The following is a 23,021-nucleotide window of genomic DNA, read 5'->3' on the forward strand; positions in this document are numbered from 1 at the left end:
GTAAAACAGAGGATCAAGAAACTGTGTGATGTTGGTTAAATAAGTTATTTGCAAGTAAGTTATACGGTTAAACAAGTAAATTTGTTCAGATGGTCCACAAATGGCAGAAACTATTCTTGGTGTCCTGGGGCAGAATTTTCATCTTCTACACTCTGAGGCTAGGCAGGAAAAAAGATGGAAAGAAATCCCCAAACCACCACCGCCTGCCTGCCCTTCTCCAAACACCGGCTGGTTACCAGACCACGATCCTGAGATCATTTCCTCTCCGACATCTCTAGCCAGCTCTCCCACATCCACGGCCGTGCAGGGGTGTACTGGTGCCTCCCCACGTTTGTTCCCTCTTTCTACTTTCCAAATCCCACAGGCCTCTCACAACCCAAGGAAGGAATTGAAACCTGCCCTCCCCAGCCTACTTCTACCACTGGTAACTAATCAGAGCCATACCCTCTGACAGGCACTCTCTGTATACAACAGAGAAGGACAAGGTCCAGATTGTAGCTCTTACATGACCTGGCCCCTGACAACAGCAATGATGTCACGTCTTCTGCTTTACAAGTCAAAAAGAGCAAAGCCCTTGCAGTCCCTCTAAATAAAGCACATTTGCTCACCTTAAGGCTGGGACATGTTTCCTCTGTTCTCCACCTCGCAATGGCTATTAACACTTCAGTTCATGACTGAGCCGGTGCCTCCTCCTTGAAGCCTTCCTGGATCCCCGGGCTGGGAAATCCCTTCTCTGGAGTTCCTGAGTCTCTGAAGCTGTAACTTCCATGGAGGCAGGGCCCAGGGTGGTGAGAATTCCATTTCCTCATTTATTTTTTTTTAAAAAGAGATTTATTTATTTATTTATTTATTTGAGAGAGAGAGAGAGGTGTAGGAACGGGCAGAGGGAGAGGGAGAGAACCTCAAGCAGACTCCCCACTGAGCTCAGAGCCCCAGATGCAGGGCTTGATCCCGCGACCCTGAGATCATGACCTGAGCCAAATCAAGAGTTGGACACTTAATTGACGGAGCCACTCAGGCGCCTCAACTTCCTCATTTCAAAAATGGAGCTAATAATAGCATCTACTTTCCAGGATTTGGGTTAATAAACAGAAATGATGCATTAGAACCCTTTAGCATAAATAATGCCTTCAAGAGACACGGCTACTCTTGTTATCCTCTTAATGTGTTCTCCAGCAGAGCTGACCCCTTCCCCAGGGAGCCCTCTTGGACCTCCCCTCCCCAGGCTAGATCTGGAGCCCCCTCTGGGCTCCCATGCCCCAACTTAGACTACTCTGGGTTGTCACCACTGGGAATGGATCTTTCTCCCCCACTGGACCCTGAGCTCTGGGAGGGCAGGGCTGGAGCTGCTGTGGTCAGCCCTGAGGACCCAGTACTGCCCAGCACAGGGCTCTACATGGACCAGGGGCTAGGGAAAGGCATGTTGAGTGAATGGTTGGATGGATGGCTTTAGTAACTATTTGATCTGTTATTTGTCTGTTAGTCCTCTTTCCCACCTTAGCACATAAAATTATGTTTCCTGTCAATACTGGAATTTAGAAGAAACTTACTTACGAAGTTGTGTGTGAGAAAGAGAGAGAGTGAGAGCAAGCTTGAGAGTTTGGGTGTGTTCCAAGAGGGAAGAGACAGGGGTGGGGTAGGAAGCAGGGAGGGCTGAGGACTTGGGCAAGGCACGAGCTGGAGTTTAGACTTTGGAAATGGAGTCTGAACCCCGAGAGGGCAGAAGCCATGTTTGTCTTATTTTGGGCCGTGTCCAGCATCTAGCCACACAGAAGAGCCTCGATAAATATTCCTTGGGTGAGTGAATGAACCAGGTGTTGTCAAAGTAGCCTAGGAACCTTGCTGTGCCTATTATAATTGTTGGTCATGGTATGCTTTGGACAGGTCTTGAACCGGAAATAAGTTCTTTTTGTCCCTTTCAGGGAGGAGAGAGTCTGACTCATTGCTGATAAGCATGGGAGACAAATATGGGACTGCCGTCACCACTCTATTCTAGAGTGGGGAACATCAGTCCTGATACCTGATACTGGCACTCCTTCCTGGGGTGTGTGGGTGGGTTTCCAGAACTCTCAGTATACTACTTAGATGAGCTACTGCCAGTCTATCAAAAATGGGAACTGAGGGCACCTGGGTGGCTCAGTTGGTTAAGTGTCTGCCTTCGGCTCAGGTCATGATCCTGGGGTCCTGGGATCGAGCCCCATCTTGAGCTCCCTGCTAAGCGGAGAGCCTGTTTTTCTCCCTCCCTCTGCCTGCTGCTTCCTCTGCTTGTGCTCTCTCTCTCTCTGACAAATCAATAAATAAAAATCTTTAAAAAAATGGTAGCTGAGGAGGCAGGCATCCTGGCAAAATGGATGTGAAAATGGAGAGGAATTATGGCCCGAGGTTACAGCTAGAAATTCCATCTCCCTTCTCCCACTTCTTCCTTTGATCCTCAAGAACATGACAACCCATATGGCTGCTGGGATGTATGGAATGCCTGGAGAGAGGAGGAAAGTTCTGGATTTTCTTTGTTTTTGTCTTCTACCTGGATACAAAGTATGTGATGTCTACACAGTCACAGAGTAAGAACAGGTGCGGGATTCTCAATTTTCTTGTCCTACATCTCGTGCCTTTGACTGCACTTTCCACCCCTACCCCGGAGCGGATATTGGGATAACTTGTGCTTATTCTCAGCTCACATTTTCACTGTGGCCCAACTCCTCCACACCTGCCTGTGGGCACAGCCTTCCTCCTAGTCACGCCAGCTTTGTTTTGCCAAGTGTCATTTAAATCCTTTATGGCTTACATCTTAGGCTTAGATGTATGCATGGGTATTAGACTGGCTGCAAGGAGCCACAGAACTAAGGCAATAGTGGTGTAAGTAAGTTTCTTGGAGCACCTGGGTGGCTCAGTGGGTTAAAGCCTCTGCCTTCGGCTTGGGTCATAATCTCAGGGTCCTGGGATTCAGCCCCGCATCAGGCTCTCTGCTCAGTGGGGGGCCTGCTCCCCGCCCCTACCTGCCTCTTGTGATCTGCCTACTTGTGATCTCTGTCTGTCAAATAAATAAATAAAATCTTAAAAAAAAAAAAAAAAAGAGGGCTGTTTCTTCTTTCAGGTACAAAGAATCCAGAGGAATTTAAGACAGAGCCAGTTGGATGGGTTCACAGAGTCTCTTTCATCTCTGAAGAACGACACCCATTTTTCAGTGGGATGTTGGTAAACTGGCATTCCAAAAAAAACAAAACAAAAAAAAGCCCACAAAACCTCTGATTTGTACTGTTTTCCAATTTCCGTGGTGAGCACGCTGTAGCAAGTTTCATGGAGCACGTACCCTGTGTGACAGAGACAGATCTTGTTGTCGTGGAGCTGACAGTCCAATAGATGAAATAAATACGAAATATTCACACCAACAAACATTTAGTGACACAATGTAGTTAACTGCTATTAAGCAGCACTCGGCTAGGACAGTGTTCCACAAGCGGACTAAATTTATAACAGGGGTCGTCCAGAGGTCTCTTTGAGGAAATTTGCTCAGTTTACTTTTAGGAGTGGGGAGGGACTTCACAAAGATTCTCAGCTGTTCCAGAGGGCAAGGGAAAGGGACTTGCTACAGAGGACAGCAGGCTGTGGGCTGGTTTGGGCGGTAGCTTCAGTGTCACCCGCTGAGACCTGGCCAGCTTTGGAGCTGCAAGAACCAGTTCCTGCACTGCCACCACCCAAGCAGGAAATGACTAACTTCTTTAACAGTGGAGGGAGGGGGAGGAGGGATAGGGAACTGCAAGATGCCTCAGGTGACCAATGAACTGGTTAGATATTAGGGGTTTCTAAGCAAATCTGAGCCCTTGGACAGACCAGGGCAAGGACCCCAGAGTCAGTGATTGACACATATGGGTCCTGGGAGGATTTATTTATTTTTAACAATGAGGAGTTAGAGTTGCACTGTCTAGTATAATAGCGACTAGCCACATTTATATTTATATTGCCACAGGTGGCAATATAAATGTCAATTACATTGAATTAAAAACAAAATTTGCGTTCATCAGTTACACTATCCATATTGCAAGAGCTCAGTATCCACAGGTACTGGATGGTGCAAGTATAGAACATACCCATCACCGCAGAGAGTTCTGTCGGACAGCACTGGTCTAAGGCAGGGGTTTTGGAATTGGGCGGACTTGAGTTGAGATCATGCATGGCTGTGTTGCCCCGGGCCAATCTCTTGGCCTCTCTGAGCATCACTTTTATCCTGTGTACTCAAGCACAATGACCACTACCTGATATAGGAGGGGGGAGCTCATGAAAGAAGGTGGGGGGTCTGGCCCTAAGGAGGGAGTGGCAGGGTAATTGGGAACAGGGATTTCAGAGCCAGGCAACCTGGCTTGGAGAACAGCTCCCGTTTGTGCTACCCCATGTGACCCTGGGAAAGTCACTGTCTCTCTGAGCCTCCCCTGTTTTGTCAGGAAAAGGGAGGTTCTCCTTTCCTCAGTGGGTTCAGTGAAGAAGATATGACCCATGAATCATCAAAGGTACATAGTGTAGGGGCTGACACAGAGACAGCCCTCGGCAGACAACATTTGCACCCAGGTCTGCTCCTATCACTGTGAATCATAATGATGTGGTAGTTGGTTTTTTGTTAGTCACAAAAGCAGGGATGTTCCCCAGCCAAAGCTTCATTCATACTCCTTTCCCCTCCTCCTGCCATCTACTGGGATTCTCCAACAGCTCAAAATCAAGCGGTCAGTCTTATTTACAAATGGGCCATGAGGGGAAGCCTGGGTGGCTCAGCCGGTTAAGTGGCTGCCTTTGGCCTAGGTCATGATCCCAGGATCCTGGGATCAAGTCCCGCATTGTGGGGGGGGGGGGTTCTTGTTCAGTGGGAGCCTGCTTCTTCCTCTGCCTGCCAATTCCCCCTGCTTGTGCTTTCTCTCTCTACCTCTCTGTCTCTGACAAGTAAACAAAATCTTTTAAAAAATGGGCCACAGAGTTTTGGAGCTTGTGACCACCTCCCTCACTTCTCTGTGTCCAGGTTTTTTGTTTTGTTTTGTTTTGTTTTGAAAAAGAGCAAAAATAAACTGCATGTGTAGAAGACATTTTGGGGTGTCTGCTCAGTTTACAAGGCAAAACCTCCCCAGTTTTATGAGCAACAAACCCCACAGGCAGGGCTGAGCCTCTGAACTCTGCTTGTACAAATCCTCCTGGCCCCCACCTCCACCACAAGAATGGGACCGTGGTTGACACCTGACCTGAGCGAGCCAATCAGATGCCTTCTCCAGGGGTTTTAGGGACAAGGCGAAGGAATTCAGTGGTCTCAGAAGTTATGGGATTGTGTCTTTCCCCACATGGATGGAGAAACACTGAGCACCCATGGGCAGAGAGAGAGCCACGGATTCTTTCCTTCTCATCAAGAGGTGGTGTCCTTTCCCACCCCTCAAATCTGGACTGGCAACGTGGCTAGCTTTGGCCAGAAGAATGTGGCAGAAATAATGATGTGCCATCCTTTTTTTTTTTTTTTAATTTTTAATGTATTTTTAATTTATTTACTTATTTTTTTAAATTTTATGTATTTGAGAGACAGAGCACGAGTCAGGGGAGAAGCAGACTTCCTGTTGAATAGGGGACCCCCCCAACAAGGGAACGTGATCCCAGGACTCTGGGGATCATGACCTGAGCCAAAGGCAAATGCTTAACAAACTGAGCTACCCAGGCGCCCCAGGAATGATGACTGCCATTCTCAACCTTGGCCCTCAGAGGCACTGCCCCTGTGCTCTTACTCCTGGAATCCTCTCTCTGTCCTGTGAACAAGCTTGGGTCGGCCTGCTACAGAATGAGAGATGATGTGGAGGACAGGTGAATTATTCCAGACAATTGTCCTAGCTCAGACAGTCCCTGGGAAACTGCCAACTCGTCACAGGTGCATGAGTGGGCCCAACAGAGACCAGAAGAACGGCTCAGCTGAACACAGCCCAAAATTGTACAAAAATTGTAAGCTAAACCCATGTCTGTCTTTTCAAGCCATTAAACTGGGGGTTGGGGGCGGGGAGAGGTAGTTTGTTACACAGCAAGTGCTAACTGATAGGTCCTTAGTTTTGGAAATCTTTCCAGATCCTTGTATTAAATTCCTCCTTTTGTTTTTATTGAACCACTTAAGGAAGTATCCTTTGCTTTCAGCCCATGACTTTTATGAAGTATGGCCTACTTGTGTAGGTGGCTTCCAGGGATTTGGTGAGCTAGGCAGATGGGGCACCGGCAGCTGGGGTGAGGGAGAGAAAGGCAGTCTCTGGAACTCTCAGCAAGATGGGAACATCCCAAGACAAATCATCAGGACGGAGGAGGTCTCATCTGGAGCCCCCAGGAACTTCATCTTGTCCAGTCCCAGGATGCTCTCGTTGCCCTTCCCAGGATCACCTCTGATGCTGACAGACAAGGGCCCACTTCAGCAGCATGACCGTATTCTTTGTCTGTTAGACCTATAATGAGAGAGAGATCGATCGATCGCCATCATCATCATCATCATGGTCATCATTAATGTGACGTTTATGAAAGACATTTATGAAAGCTTTACCACTGCCAGGCACTATTTGCCATGTTTCACTCCTGCCATGTCTTGTAATCCGCACACCTTCCCTTGGAGGTAGGAATTACCATGATCCTTGTTTTACTGATAAGGCAGAGGGTTAGCCTGGCTTCAGAGCCCATGGGCCTAACTGCAAACAACAGGGAGCTCTCGTGGCGAAAGTGTGCGGGGCTCCCCCACTGAGCCCATACCCTTCCTTCCCCAGCACTGCTCTTCCCCACTGGGAGGGGCAAGACAGCCACGCCTGTCCTCGTGATCTCATCTCCAAAGCTGCCATGATTGGAAGAGGCTGGTTCCTCCTGGTTGACGTCACTTCCGTCCATCCTCATACGTCCCCATACGTCCTCGTACGCCCTCATTTGTCCTTGTACGTCCTCATACGCGCTCATACGTCCTCATATGTCCTCGTACGTCCTCTTACGTCCTTGTACATCCTCATACGTCCTCAGATGTCCTCGTACGTCCTCTTACGTCCTTGTACATCCTCATACGTCCTCAGATGTCCTCGTACGTCCTCATACGTCCTTGTACGCCTTGGCCAAAATGGTGGGAGGACCGGAAGTGACCCCTCCTCCCTGCCCGTGGAGGTAGGGACTGGATGTCTCATCATGCTTCCTCTCTAAGAACGTGGTTTTGGATGTGGATCTGGGCTTGGTTCGGGGTGAGCCATTTGTCAGAGGCGCGTGCCTGGGCAAGGTGAGTTTCTCTGGTTTACTCACTTGCAAAATGAGGACAAGAACGTCCCTGTCCCTCAGAGTAGCTCTGACTTGAAGGCTCTCGGCACTTACCGAGGACCCGGGAAGTTGCAGCTGCTACAGTGATGAGGGTGATTGTGGGGAGGTGGTGTGGGGCGGTCAGGCAACAGCCTGGCCCTCCTGCAAGTTTCCACATGGGACTCCGGGACTGGACACCTGGCCCCAGCCTCTCCCTGTTGATGGACAAGGCCTTTGCAAACCTTGTCAGCTTGCAGTACATAAACTATGAAGGCTTGTGTTGTTATGGTAGGAAAAGAGGCAGTTGAAGTGAGGGGCGATAATTAGGAGAGAGGCAAGGTTCTGGGTTTGAAACCCTCTCTAGCTGTTGGGTCTGGGGCCAGTCACTTCTCTCTGAGCCTTAATTTCCTCTTTGACAAAAACAAGTTTCTTTCTTATCTACAGCCGCCCTTCCTCCTCCCCCTCCTCCCCAACATCTGCAGAGCTCTTGTGGAAATTAAATAGAATAATGTTTAGCGAGCACATAGTAGACCCTCGATACATGGTAAGATATTATAGTATTACAGTAATAACCTATACATCTAGGATTGAAATGCAAGTCAAAGAGTAAGTCCATGGCTTTTGTGTCGCTCAGAACACAAACCAGGTCCTTATAGGGCTCTCAAGACCTTAATGCTGTCTGTCCACCCCTACCCCCATTCCCATGGCCTATTTCTCTTCCCATTCCTCACACCACTCCAGCCACGCTGTGGCTTGCTATGGCTTGAACACCCCAGGCAAATCCTACCTCAGGGCCTTTGCACTGGCTGTTTTCCCCACTGGGTATGCCCTTCTGCCAGACATCCACTGACATCCATCCCTCCTTTGCTCAGTGTCTTTGTTCAGATGTCACTTTTTTGGGGAGGCCTTCACTGACTTAGTTAAACCATACCCCACCCAACCCTGGCCTTACTTCCAGCCTTACTCCTCTGCTTAGCACTCATCATTATCCAACATGCTATCTATATTTTACTTGGTCATCATGTAAATTGCCCGTGTTTCTGACTCAGATGTAAGTTCATGAGGTCCAGGACTTCCTGCTGCTATTCCCATGGTTTCTCCAGTGTGGGCAGAGTGTGCACTGGGTCGATACTTGTAGAAGGAACGAATATGGTGTGGACCACATCCCAGGCACAGCTATAGATACTGTAGAAATACTAGCTTGTTTCATCCTCTCAACAGCCCCGAGGATGTCATTTTGCAGATGGGCAAACTGAGGCACAGACCACAGGAGTGACTTGCCCATGGCATCACTGTGGGTAAGGAAGAGAGCTGGGGTTTGAACCTAGGCAGATGAGCTCCAGAATCCTTCTCTGTCTCTTTGTTCCCCGGCGTCACGTTGGGTGGGTGCATCAGTGTCTTTATCCTCTTCCCTGAGTCCAAAGCTTCTTGGATGAGGTTACCAGTTGGGCTTCTGCCTTGCTGCAGAGTGAGCTCTGACTCGTGGGGACTGAGCACGTCAGGCAATGGACAGGGGCGGAGGACAGCACATACCTTATGCTTTGGACGATGATGAAGCCTATGCCTCCTATCAGCATCGCGGCCCCCACATTTCCAGCCAAGAGGAGGGCAATGGCACCTCCTCCTGACACCGAGAGGACGGGGTCTGGCTCGATGGGCTCAGCGTCTGTGGGATCCACGTTGTCTTCTGGGGACCAAGAAGGGGCAAGACTGGAGGAGCCATCCTCCCTCCACAGCCCCACTCCCACCCTTTCACCCCCTAAATGTGTCTTCAGTCTACCCCCTCTTCCCCACTCTGGGCTCCACTCCAGGCTCCTCCTGGCTTTCCTGCCCTAGTCTCTCCCTTTTCACTTCCCCACCACTAGAAGTTGGAGAGGTTTGTGGAAAGATCAGACTTGACCCTGTTCCTCCCCTGCTCAGAACTTTTCTGTGGCTTCCCAGGACCTCGGGAGGAAGCATTGCTCATTTTGGCCTTTGATGCCCTGCCACTTGGCCAGCCCTCTCTCTCTCCTCACCTTTATAATTTAGTTCCATTGGACTCTACTCAATTTTCTAAGTTCACTTCTCTTTCCAACCTCCTGGCCTGGATGCAATTTATTCCATTTTCCTTCCCTTGGCCTGGATAATTCTTATGTATCCTACTACCAGCTCAGTTGTCCCCTCCTCCAGGAAGCCCTCCCTGACCTACTTGCTGGGTCAGGTGGCCCCTTGGGTCCCACATCCCTTGGCTCCCCCACCCCAGTCTTGCCCACTCTGACCATTACTGTTTGTGGAAGGGTCTGTCCCCCACTGCTCTGTCCCTCACTCAAACATTACTACTTGAGGACAGGGCCAGGGCTGTCTTCCAGAATGTCCCCAGCACCTCCCAGTATGGGGTGGTCATGTAGTAGGCAGCCAAAAACATTTCTAATACAGTTGATGAATGAATAAAGGGGGTCTTTCTCAATGAACATACCAGAGTCCCCTGCTGCTACAGGATTTAAACCTTTTTTCTCCCAATGAATCACTCCCAAACCAAATCCTGAAGCTCCTACTGGAGCCTGGCTGGGAAGAAGTAGCAGTTCTCTGAGACCCAGCCAAGCCAGACCTTCCATCACCCCTGCCCTTCCCATGCTCTAGACCTTGACTCATGTGTTCCCTGCTTCCCAGATCCCTCCCTGGCTTCCCTACTGGCCAGCTTCTCTGTACCATTCTAGCTCACTCCAGGCCTCTTGTCCTCCATGGATAAGTACACAAAAAATAATATTCATGAGGATAGCTGCTATCTAAAGGACCTGCTTTCTTCTTTTTTTTCAAAGTAGGCTTGCATTCACAAGGCCAAGATCAAGACTCACATGCTCCACTGACAGAACGGGCCAGGCACCCTTAAAGCACCTGCTTTATAACAGTGTTTTGCTGGCCTCACTCGTGTATTATTTCTGCTCCTTATGACAGTCATGTGGAGGTATACAGAGTCACCCCTGTTGTCACTTCCTGTTATACCCAGGAAGAAACAGAGGCCTGGAGAAGGGATGTCACTTATCCTAAATCACCTGGCCAGGAAGGCACAAGGGTGGGAATTGAACCCAGGCTTAACCCTCTCCCAGACCACTTTCTTGATCCCAGCTGCCACCTGGGGCTTCACACATGCCACCGCATATAGTTATGGTCACAAAATTAATAATAATATGGATAATGGTAATCGCAGCTATGAAACTAACTCATGCTTTCTGAGCACTAGCGTTCAGTAACACTGGGCACTATGATTTTAAGCTGTTCGCTTCCTCATTGAATGCTCACAGCTACATTTCGGGGTGGGAGCTATTATTTCCCCAATTTATAGATGAGGACACTGAGGCACAGAGAAGTCAAGGAAGTGGTCTAAAGTCACACAGCTAGGAAGTGGTGGAGTCAGAATTCAAATTGCAAAGCCTGTGCTGGGAACCACTCATTACCACCTGCATTGTGTGTGTTTGTGTGTGTTGCAGATATATGCTGAGACCTAGAGAAGTCAAGTTCACATAGCCAACAAATTGTTGGAGCTGGGACACCCAAACAACTGATTCCAGATCCCGAGCTGAGCTTTCGATAGAGTTCATCTCTGTGAGCTGCAGCCTCTGTAAAATGGGCTAATAGTCCCCACTCTGCCGGGCAGATGGAAGGACAGGACGACATCTTGGCTAGAAGGGCACTCAGAGGGGATTGCTGTGTAAGTGACTCAATGCAACCGAGGAGGCAGAAGTCTGGGGTGGGAGTGGGGGACTTACGTGGCAGCGCGAGGGTCACCGGAGAGGAGGAGTACTGTCCCTGGCTGTTCTTGGCTGTGCACACGTAGGTGCCCAGGTGCTCCCAGGACAGCCTCTGGATGATCAGCCTAGACCCAGTCTGGTAGGGCTCCCCATTGAAGGTCCAGTGCAGCACAGGTTTGGGGGTGATGGAAGAAGCCAGACACTCCAGGATCACTGAGTAGTTTAGGTCACTCTGGATAATACCCTCAGAGTCGTAGGGAAATGTCAGCAGCATCACCTCGTTGGAGCTGGCTGTGTAAACGGAGAGCATGGTCATGTGGATGGGCAGCACTCACAGAGGCCAAGCACCTCTCTTGTCCAACATTCATTCATTCATTCATTCATTCATCAACAAGTGTGTTTGCAGTTGCTGATTGGTGTCAGTGCTGCTCCAGGCACGGGGCCGTAGCGTAGTTGTTGGCGCCCCCGTCCCAGCCCCTCACCCTTACCATGTCCAATGGCCACATTGCACCTGTTGTCCGGGCACTTTCTTCGGCTGCCAGAGCCTGCTCCGGCCAAGGGGGGGAGCAGGCCAGAGCATTGGGAGATGAGCCCAGCCAGGGCACTGCGCTATGACTGGCATGGGCTGGTGTATAACTATCCCAGCTGCCCATCCCTCCGCTGGCCCAGGGCGAGGCCAAGGACCTGGAAGGAGTGGCTGGATTCTGGATCAGTTTGAAAGCAGAGCCCCCAGGATTTGCTGATGGATTGGAGAGAGACAGAGAGAGAGAGAGAGGAGTCAAGGGAGGGCCTCTAAGGCTTGGGACCTGTGCCACTGGCTGCTGGGAACCCTCTTTACAGAGATGGGGCACCCATAACAGTTCTCTTTCCAGGTTAAAGACTTGAGGTCCAGGGGTTCTTAGACCCAGGCTTTGTGGTCAGAGAGGCACAGTGAGTATTTGGACCTGGAAGTCTGATGTCATGGTGAGTGTTGGGAGCCTGCCCACTGAGCTGATTCCCAATTTCAGTGCAATGTGATAAAGTGCAAAGAACTTTAGATCCAACCAGGAACTCATGGAAGGCTTCCTGGAGGAGATGGTGTCTCAGCTAAGCCTTGCAGGAGGAGAAAGAGCACTCCAGGTGTAGAAATAAGAATCAATGTAGTATCTACTTGGATCCGGCTCTTATGAGGAGCCAGACACCATTCCAAACACATGCTAACTCATGGCTGGTTATGAGTGAGTGAGACCCATCCATGCTTGGATGAAATCATTTAGGAAGTTATAATCAGCGCTTGAAATGTGATATGAACTATTATATGATAGAAAATATCAGAATGCATTTTATGACACATGTCTTACCTGTGTATGTGTGTGTGTGTGCGTGCGTATGTGTATATGTGTACACACTGGGTCACGATGTGAAGTTTATTTCTCATGGTGGGTCATGATCAACAAAGCCTGAACACCAGGATTTTGAAATCCTCAAAACAACGCTATGGGGTAGGTTCTACCATGACTCAGTTTTATAGATGAGGACACTAAAGTACACAGATGCGAAGTCAATTAACAAGGACACCTGGCTGGTCAGAAGTGGAACACCACATCTTTGCAAGGCCGTCCTGGTTTCAGAGTCTGCACAAGCTCTGGGCTGAGCATGGCATGGGCATGGGGGACCTCTACCCCATTTGGTACCCTGAAGATGGTGCTGGGCTAGAGAGGTCATGGGGGAAGGAGATAAGCTCCAGGACCATAAAAAGTCTTATAGATCCCGGCTTGGCCTTTGGCTTCTAGGTGACCACAGGCTATTGGCATCACCTCTTGGTCTTAGTTCCCCACCTGTGCAGTGGGGTCGGTGCTCAGAGCATCTGCTTTCTTGGGTCGTTGTGAAGTCCCCTCTGTTTGGTATGTAGTAAGAGCTTAGTAAGTTGGAGCCAGTCTGTCCTGCATTTTGGTGTTTACTCCAGCTCACCTCTCTGTAGGAGCACTTTCTCCCGCTCGGCCTGAGGCCAACTCCTGCGCTGCCTACAGGTCCCAGCTCAGATGGCCCCTCCCCTGGTGAGCCCTACCTGTCTCCTAGGCTGGATTCTCCCATGACTCTGCTCATGAGCCCAGCTTCACCCAGGACAGAGAAGCACTGAAAGAGGATTTGATGCATACGCAAGAATCAGCGCTGGTAAGTGTTTTGTTGAGTGGAAATCTCAGGCCCTGCACAATCAGTGCTGCAGACCACCAGCTCTGCCCACCTCCCAAAGCCTCTCATGGCCCGCACCCCCTACACGGCTCTGCTCCCAATTTCTTATGCTTCCCAGATCTCTGTTGACCCTCCAGCCTTGCCCACACTGGTCTCTCTGCCTGAGAACTTGGTCCCTTTGGGCCCCACTCACCCAGGTCAGCTATCTGCTCTGTTGCACTCCTGCGTCCTCTGTTGGTTTCCAGCACTGCGTCTTGAACTGTCTGGTTTCCTATGATCAGGCTGCTTTGGGTGTCCGGCGTATCCTGGCCTGTGTGTTTGGGCCCTGGGAAGCCCTCAGGGGAGAAGATCATAGTCTCTGGCTGGGCATTGTACCCTCGGAACCAAGAAGTGGAGAGAAGATCATTCGGGCTTCCAGACACAGGCAGGCGGGCGCTGGCTCCTTCGGTCAGGGCGTCTGGAGATGCAGGGGCGGGCGGCTCCAAGGAGGCAGAACAGGTGCAGGAGGCGATCAGGATGCCTTGGAGGAGGTAGGAAGGGAGAGGAGAAAGCAGAGGGAGCAAATGGGACCAAAGGCGAGATGCTGCCCCAGCAAGTAACCCTTCCCGAGTTGGTGAGGAGTGTGGCACATTGAGTGTGGAAAACAGTGATGATAACAGAGATAGTGTATGGGGGTGTGGGGCACCTGGGCAGCTCGGTTGGTCACATGTCTAGACTTCTGCTCAGGTCATGATCTCAGGGTCCTGGGCTTGAGCTCCGTACTCAACGGGGAGTCTGCTTGAGGATTCTCTCTCTCCCTCTTCCTTGCCCCTCCCCCTGTTTGTTCTCTCTCTCTCTCTAAAATAAAGAAATCTTAAAAGAAATAAAAGGAAATACTCACTGAGCACCTCCCACAAGCCAGACACTGTTCTAAGCACTGAACCTTTATTATCTTACTCCTTCATCGACGCCACCAACCACGCATTACTCAGGGAGTCCTGCTGATCCATTTTCTGACCTTCTCTGCCCTGCTCTGGAAGGCTGACTTCTTTGATCTGCATTGTCAGGTCCCTGTGTCTTTTGCTTCAGGTTGGCTTTTGCCAATGGAAGTGAACTTGAGGTAGTTGGTCCCCCAACTCCCTCCCTGCTCCATCAACACCAGTCATTCGTGTCCCTCTATTAGAGCTCCTGGTCCCTCTCCATATACCATTGTCTTTGGGTTTGGGGGGGTCTGGTCTTCCTCTTAGGGTTTCTAGCACAGAGGAGGTAAGAGCTTTCTGCCACGGCTAGCCTCTGGGTGCTGCACGATCTCAGATGGGTTTATCTATGCCCTGTCTACACCTCTGCAAATAGTCCCTTTTTTTACCCTCCCCTATTACTCCTTTTGAGTAGACCATTTTCCTGCCTCAACCCTTAATGACACAACTATTACACCCCCAAGAGGACTGAGGAAATGGAAGTTCAGAGACCTGAAGACCATTGTCTAGGATGTCCTAGGTGGTAAAAGCAGGGCTGTGATCCACACCCAGGCAGGCAAAATTCCATCAGTAAAGTAGAGGGTGAGTGTGCTCCTATCATCCCCAGTTGTTCTTACTTCCTTTAATTAAATTTCCACGTGGCTTAGTGCTTAGAGTGGAATCCTTGAGGTCTGGCTTCAGACCCTATGCACATACCCAGCCACCCCAGTCTTCTGCCTCTCATTGGATTAATGGCTGTTGCAGTAAGAACACAAGGTCCAGCCATAAAAGACTGAAACAACTGAGATGAAAATGTAAAAGACTTTGGCCAAGTGGAAAACAACAACAAATAACCACCCACCAATCAAAAGAACAATGACATACCAGCAAAGATGGTTTGCAACAGATCTCACAGACCAAGGGCTCATTTCACTAATATGTAAAAAGCTCTGAGATATCAGTAAGAAAAATATCAGCAACCTAACAGAAACATATACAAAGAATATGGGTAGGCAATTCATAGAAAAGAAAATTCAGATGTGTCAACATTGGGAAAATGCTCAGTTGTGCTCATGTTCAGAGAAATGCATGTTATTATTATTGTTTTTAAAGACTATATTTATTTATTTGACAGAGAGAGAGCGCGCGCACAAGCAGAGGGAGCAGCAGACAGAGAGAGAAGCTGACTCTCCACTGAGCAGGGAGCCCAATATGGGACCCTGAGATTGTAACGTGAGCCCAAGGCAGACGCTTTCCCAACTGAGCCACCTAGGTGCCCTTCTATATCCTTTGATCCTGAAATTAAATGTCAGGGAATGTGTTCTACAGATATACCTTCTCAATATAAAATGACTAATGGGCAGGGTTCTTTTGCCACACCTTAGTTTTAATGGCTAAGGATTGGAAATACCCACGTGCCCACCCATAGGGAACAGGATTAATAAGTTATGGTCCGTCCACACAGTGGAATGTTACACCTGTACAAAAGGAGGAGGAAGAATGGCATGAACTGAGAAGGAAAGAGCTCCAGAGTATGTAGTTAAGAAACGAATGCGTGCTGCTGGCTAGTTCTTATGGTGTGCTACCTTTGGTGTAAAAACGGAAGAAAAGTAAATATCATTTGCATTTCTTATAAACACGCAGAGGAACCCCAGAAACACAAAAATAGTGGCTCTCTGTGTGTGATGGCAGGGAGAGAAGGATCAGAGGTACTGGGTAAGTAGACAGAGACTTCACGAGGTCTTTTCTGTATCTTTGAGATTTGAAGTGTTGGAACGTAAAACCCATTCAAAAATTAAATTCTGAATAAAGGAAATAAGAGAGCATAAATGTTCTCAGTAGTCTTTTACACATACGTGCATACACACACATGTACACACACACAAATGCACACACACCAGAGTGTAAGATCCAGAACTGGACTGCCAGCGTGCATGTCCTGAAACGTATTAGCTCTAGTGACTTTGGGAAAGTTACTTATCTTCTCTGAGCATCAGTTTCCTTATCTATAAAATGGGAATAATAATGCCTCCAGTGATTTTCAACTGGGGATGATGTGCTCCCCGCAGGGGACGTTGGCAATATCTAGAAATCTTTCTGGTTGTCATGACGGTGGGGGGGCTGCTACTGGAACCCAGTGGGTAGAGGCCAAGGAGGCTACTTGGCCTCCTACCATGCTCAGGACAGCCCTGGCGACCATGGACAGCCCTGGCGACAAGGAAGCACTGGACCGCAAACGCGAGTAGTGTCGATGTTGAAAAGCCCTGATCTTATGCTTGTAAAGGGCTTAGAACGGTGTCCCAACAAGGTGACGGCCAGATCAGTGCTTGACATTATCATCACTATCACTGTTAACCGTTCTTGCTTCTGTAATCGCAAGTCCTCGGTGTGCTGTAAATATGACTTTTAAAAATGAAAAAAAAAAAAAACCCAATACAATAAGTGGTTACATTTTAAGGATCAGAAATATAGGACGCCGTTATAGGGCGTTCTGGGTGGGTGGGTGGGGCTCAGTGTCCCCCTCATAATTCCATTGATTTTTATCTCTGAGTGGGCAACTGGTCTGTTTTTCTTTTTTAAAAAAGATTTATTTCAGGGCGCCTGGGTGGCTCAGTTGTTAAGCCTCTGCCTTTGGCTCAGGTCATGATCCCGGGGTCCTGGGATCAAGCCCCCCCTTGGTCTCCCTGCTCAGCGGGGAGCCTGCTTCTCCCTCTCCCACTCCCCCTGCTTGTGTTCCCTCTCTCGCTGTGTCTCCCTCTGTCAAATAAATAAATAAAATCTTTAAAAAAAGATTTGTTTGAGAGAGAGTTGGGGAAGGGGCAGAGGGAGAGAGAATCTCAAGTGGCCTCCTCCACTGAGCACGGAGCCCCACACGGGGCTTGATCTCACAACTGTGAGATCATGACCTGAGCCAAAATCAAGAGTCAGGCACTTAACCCACGGAGCCACCCAGGCACCCCTGGTGTGACTTTTCTGTTCCCCTGCTCATAAGCCTTCTGTGGCTCCCCAGTGCTCTCAGGACACAGCACAGATCCCCTCACCTAGCACCCTCCTACATCTCCACGCCCGTCTTACCACTCTTCCCTCACTGCATCAGGCAGACTGAGCTCTGTGCAGTTGCCCTGGCCTCCAGGCCTTGGCACGTGTGGGTCCCCCTACCTAGAATCTCTTCATCCAGTTGTGATTCCAGGTTCAGCCCAGGCACCCCCCTTCTGAACCCCTCCCTGACCCTCAGGGATGCTTGGTGATGGACGCTACAGTGTCCAGGCAGGGACCTCAGCAGATGGAATGATGGGAGCTCTCAGGGTGTCGCGCTTTTTTTGATGGAAAAAAATCTGCATTCTTACCTTTTTATGAAACAAAGGACACAGGGATTCAGTTTGCAAAACTGACTATTTCCCTGAGCTCTTATTTTGAAAGGGCCTTCCCTGGCCAGCACCTCCCCAGCTTTAGGCCTCAGCCCTCTTCTTTGGGCCCCCACATTCCTACCCTACGCACTCGGGGATGGGTCTGTCTTTTCTCTGGACCATGAGCCCCAAGAGAGCAGGGGTGTTTGTTGAATAAGTAATTGAAGTGGAGGATATCAGGTCACCGGGTCTGCAGTTGGGGGTAAAGTTCTGACTCTGACACCATTGCAGGTCCCTGGTGATTCCACGAGTGTCCCCAAGGCACCTTAAGGAGACCTCCCATCTTGGGGACCCTTCCTTTAGCTGCTGTCGAATCATGGATTCAGGGGCGTCTGGGTGGCTCAGTGGGTTAAAGCCTCTGCCTTTGGCTCGGGGTATGATCTCAGGGTCCTGGCGTCAAGCCCCACATCGGGCTGTCTGCTCAGCAGGGAGCCTGCTTCCCCCCGGCCCCCCCCCCCCGACTGCTTCTCTACCTACTTGTCATCTCCGTCTGTCAAATAAATAAATAAAATCTTTAAAATAATTTTTTTTTAAAAAAGAACCATGGTTTCACTTGGAGACTTGGAGGCCACTGGAGCCTGGTTTGTAATCCTGACTCTGCCACTTATTATTTCTGGGCTCCAAGCCTCAGTTTTCTCTGCTCACCTCAAGGAAGGTGCTTGATAGTAATCATTTCACAGCAGTGTCTGACATTCAGTGAGATCATGAATTGTCAGGGCTGGGGACAGTCTCATTCAGGTATATTATATAGATTTTTTATATTTACACACACATATATTTTAAGTCTGCAGGATGAAGGATGGAATTTCAGAGCTGGAACCATCGAGATGACTCCAGAACTCTTAGGTTTTAGGAACGTGGCTATTTCAGTCAGGGACACTTCCCGAATTGGCAGTTAAATATAGAGACACATGCGAGATGTTATACTTGACTTCCTCAGGCTCTCAAAATTTCCGCAGAGGTCCCAGAGGCTGAGAGCGGAAGAGCAGCTGCCAAGAACCTTCATGCCCAGCTGAGGTCTCAACACAGGGATTACGTCACTAGCTCTGCCGGCCTCGGCCATTCCAGCGCTTGCCAGTCTACGGGAATGGAGGCCAAGAGCCCCTGGAGAAGAGGGGGAGGCCCAGAGTGAGACTCTCTGGGGGAGAGTTGAGAATGAACTTCGAGCCCTCCTCCCAAGGGTGAGGGGAGGCCTGGGGCTTTCCTCCTCCGCAGGCCAAGTGAGGGTGACTCCAAGGGAACCTGTCCCGGAGAACTAGAAATGCGTCAGCTGGAATCTGCAGGGACTTAGACCTCTAGGTCTCCAAGTGAGGAATGGAGAGGGAAGGGCCTGCGGGGCTGAGGGAATGGAGGCCAGAGTGGCAATGACCCCCGCCTCCAGCGTTCCGTGGGACAACAGAGGTGTCCTCGTGTTTCCCGTGAGGCAGTGGCGGATGCCTCCGCAGGGAGCCAGGTGGAGGCCGTCTGGCAAAGAGCCTCTTGGGATGGGGCTCCCAAGGGGCTGACCTTGGCAGAAAGAGGCTGGAGGGCGCTGGGAGATGGTGGCGAGCCTCTAGTGGGGCCCAGTTCATGGAGCCCCAGGAACATAGTCTGCAGTGTCGAGGGTCTTCAAAGTGTCCCCTGCCCCCCGACAGATCCCGCAACGGTTTCTCAACCATACACAGAAGGCCTTCACTCTTTACAAGTACAGTGGCCAGATAGAAGCTTTCCTGCTCCCTTCCTTGCCTTCCTCGTCTCGGCCCATGGCCCCGAGGAGGCCACGGACCATGTCTCTGGGTGGGGAGGAAGGACACACAGAGAAATCGGCCCGAGGCCCACCATGTCCCACTACAATCTTACTGCCGTCAGACAGGCCTGAGCTGGGGATGAGGTGAAACTTGAAATAGGGTGGCGCTTGGGGTTTTGAAACTACATGGAACCAGACCTTTTAAGACCTGGAAAAGGAGGCAGTTCATTCACTTTCTGAGAGGTGTGTGTATGTCATCTTTGGAAAGTGTGTTCTTGGTAGTCAGAACATCTGGGCTCAAATTCTCCTTCTGCCACTTCTAAGCTGGGTGGCGTGGGGAAGGCACATAACCTCTCTGTGCCTCAGTTTCCCCTACCATAGAGTGGAGATCATCCAGCCATTGCCTCATAGGGTTAAGAATTATATGTTACAACACGAAAGCACTTAGAACAGAATGGCATGGAGAAGTCAGTCATGTGATCTCTTGATATTATGACTCTTTTATTATTATTTTTAAGATTTTATTTATTTATTTGAGAGAGAGAAGGAGCATGGGCAGGGAGGGGCAGAGGGAGAAGGAGAGTCTTAAGCAGATTCTCCACTGAGCAGGGAGCCAGGCATAGGGCTCCATCCCAGAACCCCGAGATCATGACCCCGGCTGAAGGCAGTTGCTTAACTGACTGAGCCACCCAGGAATCCCTATTATTATTATTATTATTTTAAAAGAGATTTACTTATTTATTTGAGAGAGAGAGAGCATGTGAGTGGAGGGAGGGACAGAGGGAGAGAGAGAATCTTCAAGCAGACTCTCTGATGAGTGTGGTGCCCCAGGAGGGGCTGCATCCCACAACTCATGAAATTGTGACCTGCTCTAAAACCAAGAATCCCACACTCAACCAGCTGAGCCCGCCAGGTGCCCCTATCTTATTATTATTATTTAAAAAATATTATTGAATGTAGCTAGCTGGGGTGAGCCATGGTGCTCAGTGGAAAAGGGCTGGGTGGGGGTGGTCCTGGTCCTGAGATCTGATTCTACCCTCCCTAGCCTGCAGTCTTGGACAGCTGACTCTGCCTCTCTCTGAGCCTCACTTCCTTCCTTAGTAAATAAAAAGGGTCAAGCCTGGGTGGCTCCGTCGTTAAGTCTCTGCCTTCAGCTCGGGTCCTGATGCCAGGGTCCTGGGATCGGGCCCTGCATCGGGCTCTCTGCTCAGCAGGAAGCCTGCTTCTCCCTCTCCCACCCCCCCTTGCTTGTGTTCCCTCTCTCACTGTGTCTCTAAAAATCTTAAAAAATAAATAAATAAAAAGAGCACAGCCTCTTGGGGGACCTCAAGAGCTCTTGTGCCTCTTTCAACTGACTAGAGGCAGAGCTCTGAGAGGGGGCAACTCTGACTTGGATAGAGAGTCTCCCTGGGGGTGTCCTCTCCATGTCCCCAAATTGTGGGTGAACCCATTGTTCCTTACGCACCTGTTAGAAGTAGCCCCTTCCAGGCAGGGCTGTGGCCCGGTCTGGCGTCCAGAGGACACCTCATGCTGTGTTCTGTCCAGGTGTGGCGTCGCGCAGGGGAGGTCGCCCTGTCAGGAGTGGGGCCTTCTAGACTTCACAGTCAAGTATGTGACTTTGGCCCTGCCCCTGTCCTGGCCACACCCCTGCTTCCCTGCCTGGCTCCTGCTCTTGGCTGGGGATTCACCTCCCAGACCTGCACTCTTCTCCATCACTGGGTTAATGGTAGTGGTGGGTGGGGAGCACGCAGGGATGGGGCTCTGGGAGGAGAGGTTCTGGGGTTTTGCTCTCTTCCCTCCCTACCCCCCGCCCCCTTTCTAGCCCTTCTGCTGCGGAGAATGATGAAGATGGAGGGTGGGGCGGAATTGTCCCGCCTCTGTCACTTCACACCAGAGAGGAATGGCCAAAGGTCATCACGTAGGAGGTGGCAGGGGCCTCTCTTGCCTCCTGACTTGGCTCCAGACTCCAGGACTATCAGCTCAGAGTCTCCACTTTTCTCCTCTGTAAAATGAGGGTGCTGACGATAGTGCCTGCCTCAGAGTCAGGGGGGCCCATGGACATCAGATGCCCAGCAGAGTGCCTGGCATAGAGCAGGTGCTCGATGAATGGCAATAGCTATTAAAATAATGCGAAGTATTGGGGCGCCTGGGTGGCTCAGTGGGTTAAGCCTCTGCCTTCAGCTCACGTCATGATCTCAGGGTCCTGGGATGGAGCCCCGCATCGGGCTCTCTGCTCAGCGGGGAGCCTGCTTCTCCCTCTCTCCCTCTCTCTCTGCCTGCCTCTCTGCCTGCTTGTGATCTCTCTCTCCATCAAATAAATAAATAAAATCTTAAAAAAAAATAATGCGAAGTATTGTTGTTGGTATCCAGGATGTCCTGGAGGCACGTTCAGAAGCCCTTTCTTGGGGCCTTGCTCATACTAGATCCTGAATTTGGGTTCTGGAAGGATGAGCCACAAAAGCTCCATCCTCTCATCCTTCGGACCCATTCTTTCCTTCTCAATAGTTGTATCGCTCAAACAGATAGCTGGCGTTTATTGAACATCTACCATATGCCAGGCACAGCACTTGACCTTTAAGAATTGTTGTTTAATTGAATCTTCATAGCAAAAAAAAAAAAGGTTTGCTTCATAGCAAACCTTGGGGAATCAGCATGATTGTCCTCACTTTCCAGTGGCTCACAGAGGCTAAGTAATTCACTTAACCTCACACAGCTATTCACAATGGCTTTTGTCAGTTCTTGGAGGGAGTCACCTCAGGCCCTTAGCACTTGCTGCTGTCTTGCCTTAGCACCTTTCACAAGTCCTCTCATGGCTGATTCCATCTCATTGTTCCATTCTCAAATCAAATAGCAACTCCTCCAAAGGGCCTTCCCTAATGCCTGCACCAGGGGAAACCCCAGCTCCTTGCTGGCAAGACACACTGTTTTCTTTTCTTTCCAAAAATTGCTACTGTCTGAAATGATTCATTTATTCATTCACTTGTTTATTCTTTATCTCCCCATTCCCACACCATCTTTAGAACATCAGGAGGGTAGGGGTTTTGTCCAGATTTTGTCTGGCTGTGTCCACATTGTCTAGGACAGTGCCTGGCATATCATGGGTGCTCAGTAATTTTTTTTTTAATAGTGAATGAACAATGAATAAGTGAGTGAGTGTCATGGGAGTGTTGGAATTTGAACTCATATCTGACTCAGCAGCTCATGCTTTCCCCTCCTGGTGAGGTCCAGGTTTCTTCTCTGGGGCAAAGTTTCACCCACAAGTCTTTGAAAATAGTCTTTATCAAGTGACTTGGTGATATCTTTATTAGCATTACCCACACTACCTTTTGTTATGACTTTTATGAGGCCTTGCTGGGGCGACTAACCAGGCCACAGGACTACCAGCGGGTGATAAGCAAATATTTGCAACACGATTAATAACCATCTGTGGATGAGGAGTCTGGGGTTCCAGCTTATCTAGCTTGCTGCCTCTTTTATTGGGGTAACAGCATCTGGATTTTGCTTTGAGAAACCAGCTTTCCCATGGTTCCAGGGAGAGGAGGCCTGGGTCTGGCTAATCAGAGCATTTATTCTTCCAATCACAGTGATTGGGGGAGGGTTGGGCACGCGACCCAAGCCTAGCCAATAAGAGTATTTCAACCCCGTGCTTCTGTGATAGTTGGGCGCACCACCCACACAGGCCCAGGAAAATTAAACAGAGGACTTCTACTGGAACTCTGGGGAGTAAAGTATTTTCTTTCTGTCTGCCTTGCAAAGCTGAAGGGACCTAAATGTGGAGCAGCTGTGG

General features: G+C 49.8%; 1 protein-coding gene across 2 annotated transcripts; it reads right to left on the reverse strand.

The window, feature by feature from the left end:
* Positions 1–6,133: 6,133 nt before the first annotated feature.
* IGSF23 (immunoglobulin superfamily member 23) lies at positions 6,134–20,998 on the reverse strand. Of its 2 annotated transcripts, XM_082710729.1 has the most exons (5): positions 20,700–20,995; positions 13,360–13,686; positions 11,013–11,285; positions 8,800–8,953; positions 6,134–6,446 (listed from the first exon to the last, which is right to left on the reverse strand). In XM_082710729.1, the coding sequence occupies exons 1-5, from the start codon at positions 20,761–20,763 to the stop codon at positions 6,413–6,415; spliced, it is 852 nt and encodes a 283-aa protein (XP_082566855.1). In that variant the 5' UTR covers positions 20,764–20,995; the 3' UTR covers positions 6,134–6,412. The 2 variants fall into 2 exon arrangements, with proteins under 2 accessions (XP_082566855.1, XP_082566856.1); XM_082710730.1 differs by lacking the exon at positions 8,800–8,953 and having other exon boundaries at positions 20,700–20,998.
* Between the last annotated feature and the right edge of the window lie 2,023 nt (positions 20,999–23,021).

Source organism: Mustela nivalis (assembly GCF_964662115.1).
Source record: "Mustela nivalis genome assembly, chromosome: 18".
In the NCBI taxonomy this organism is placed as follows: Eukaryota; Metazoa; Chordata; class Mammalia; order Carnivora; family Mustelidae; genus Mustela; species Mustela nivalis.

Coding starts and splice junctions, on each gene's coding strand:
- IGSF23 (XM_082710729.1), bottom strand. CDS start 20,763: ATGAGGTGTCCTCTGGACGCCAGACCGGGCCACAGCCCTGCCTGGAAG. Junction 13,687..20,699: donor GAAGGGGCTACTTCTAACAG/GTGCGTAAGGAA, acceptor ACCTCCTCCAAG/GCATCCTGATCGCCTCCTGC. Junction 8,954..11,012: donor GGTGACCCTCGCGCTGCCAC/GTAAGTCCCCCA, acceptor CTTGGTCCCCAG/AAGACAACGTGGATCCCACA.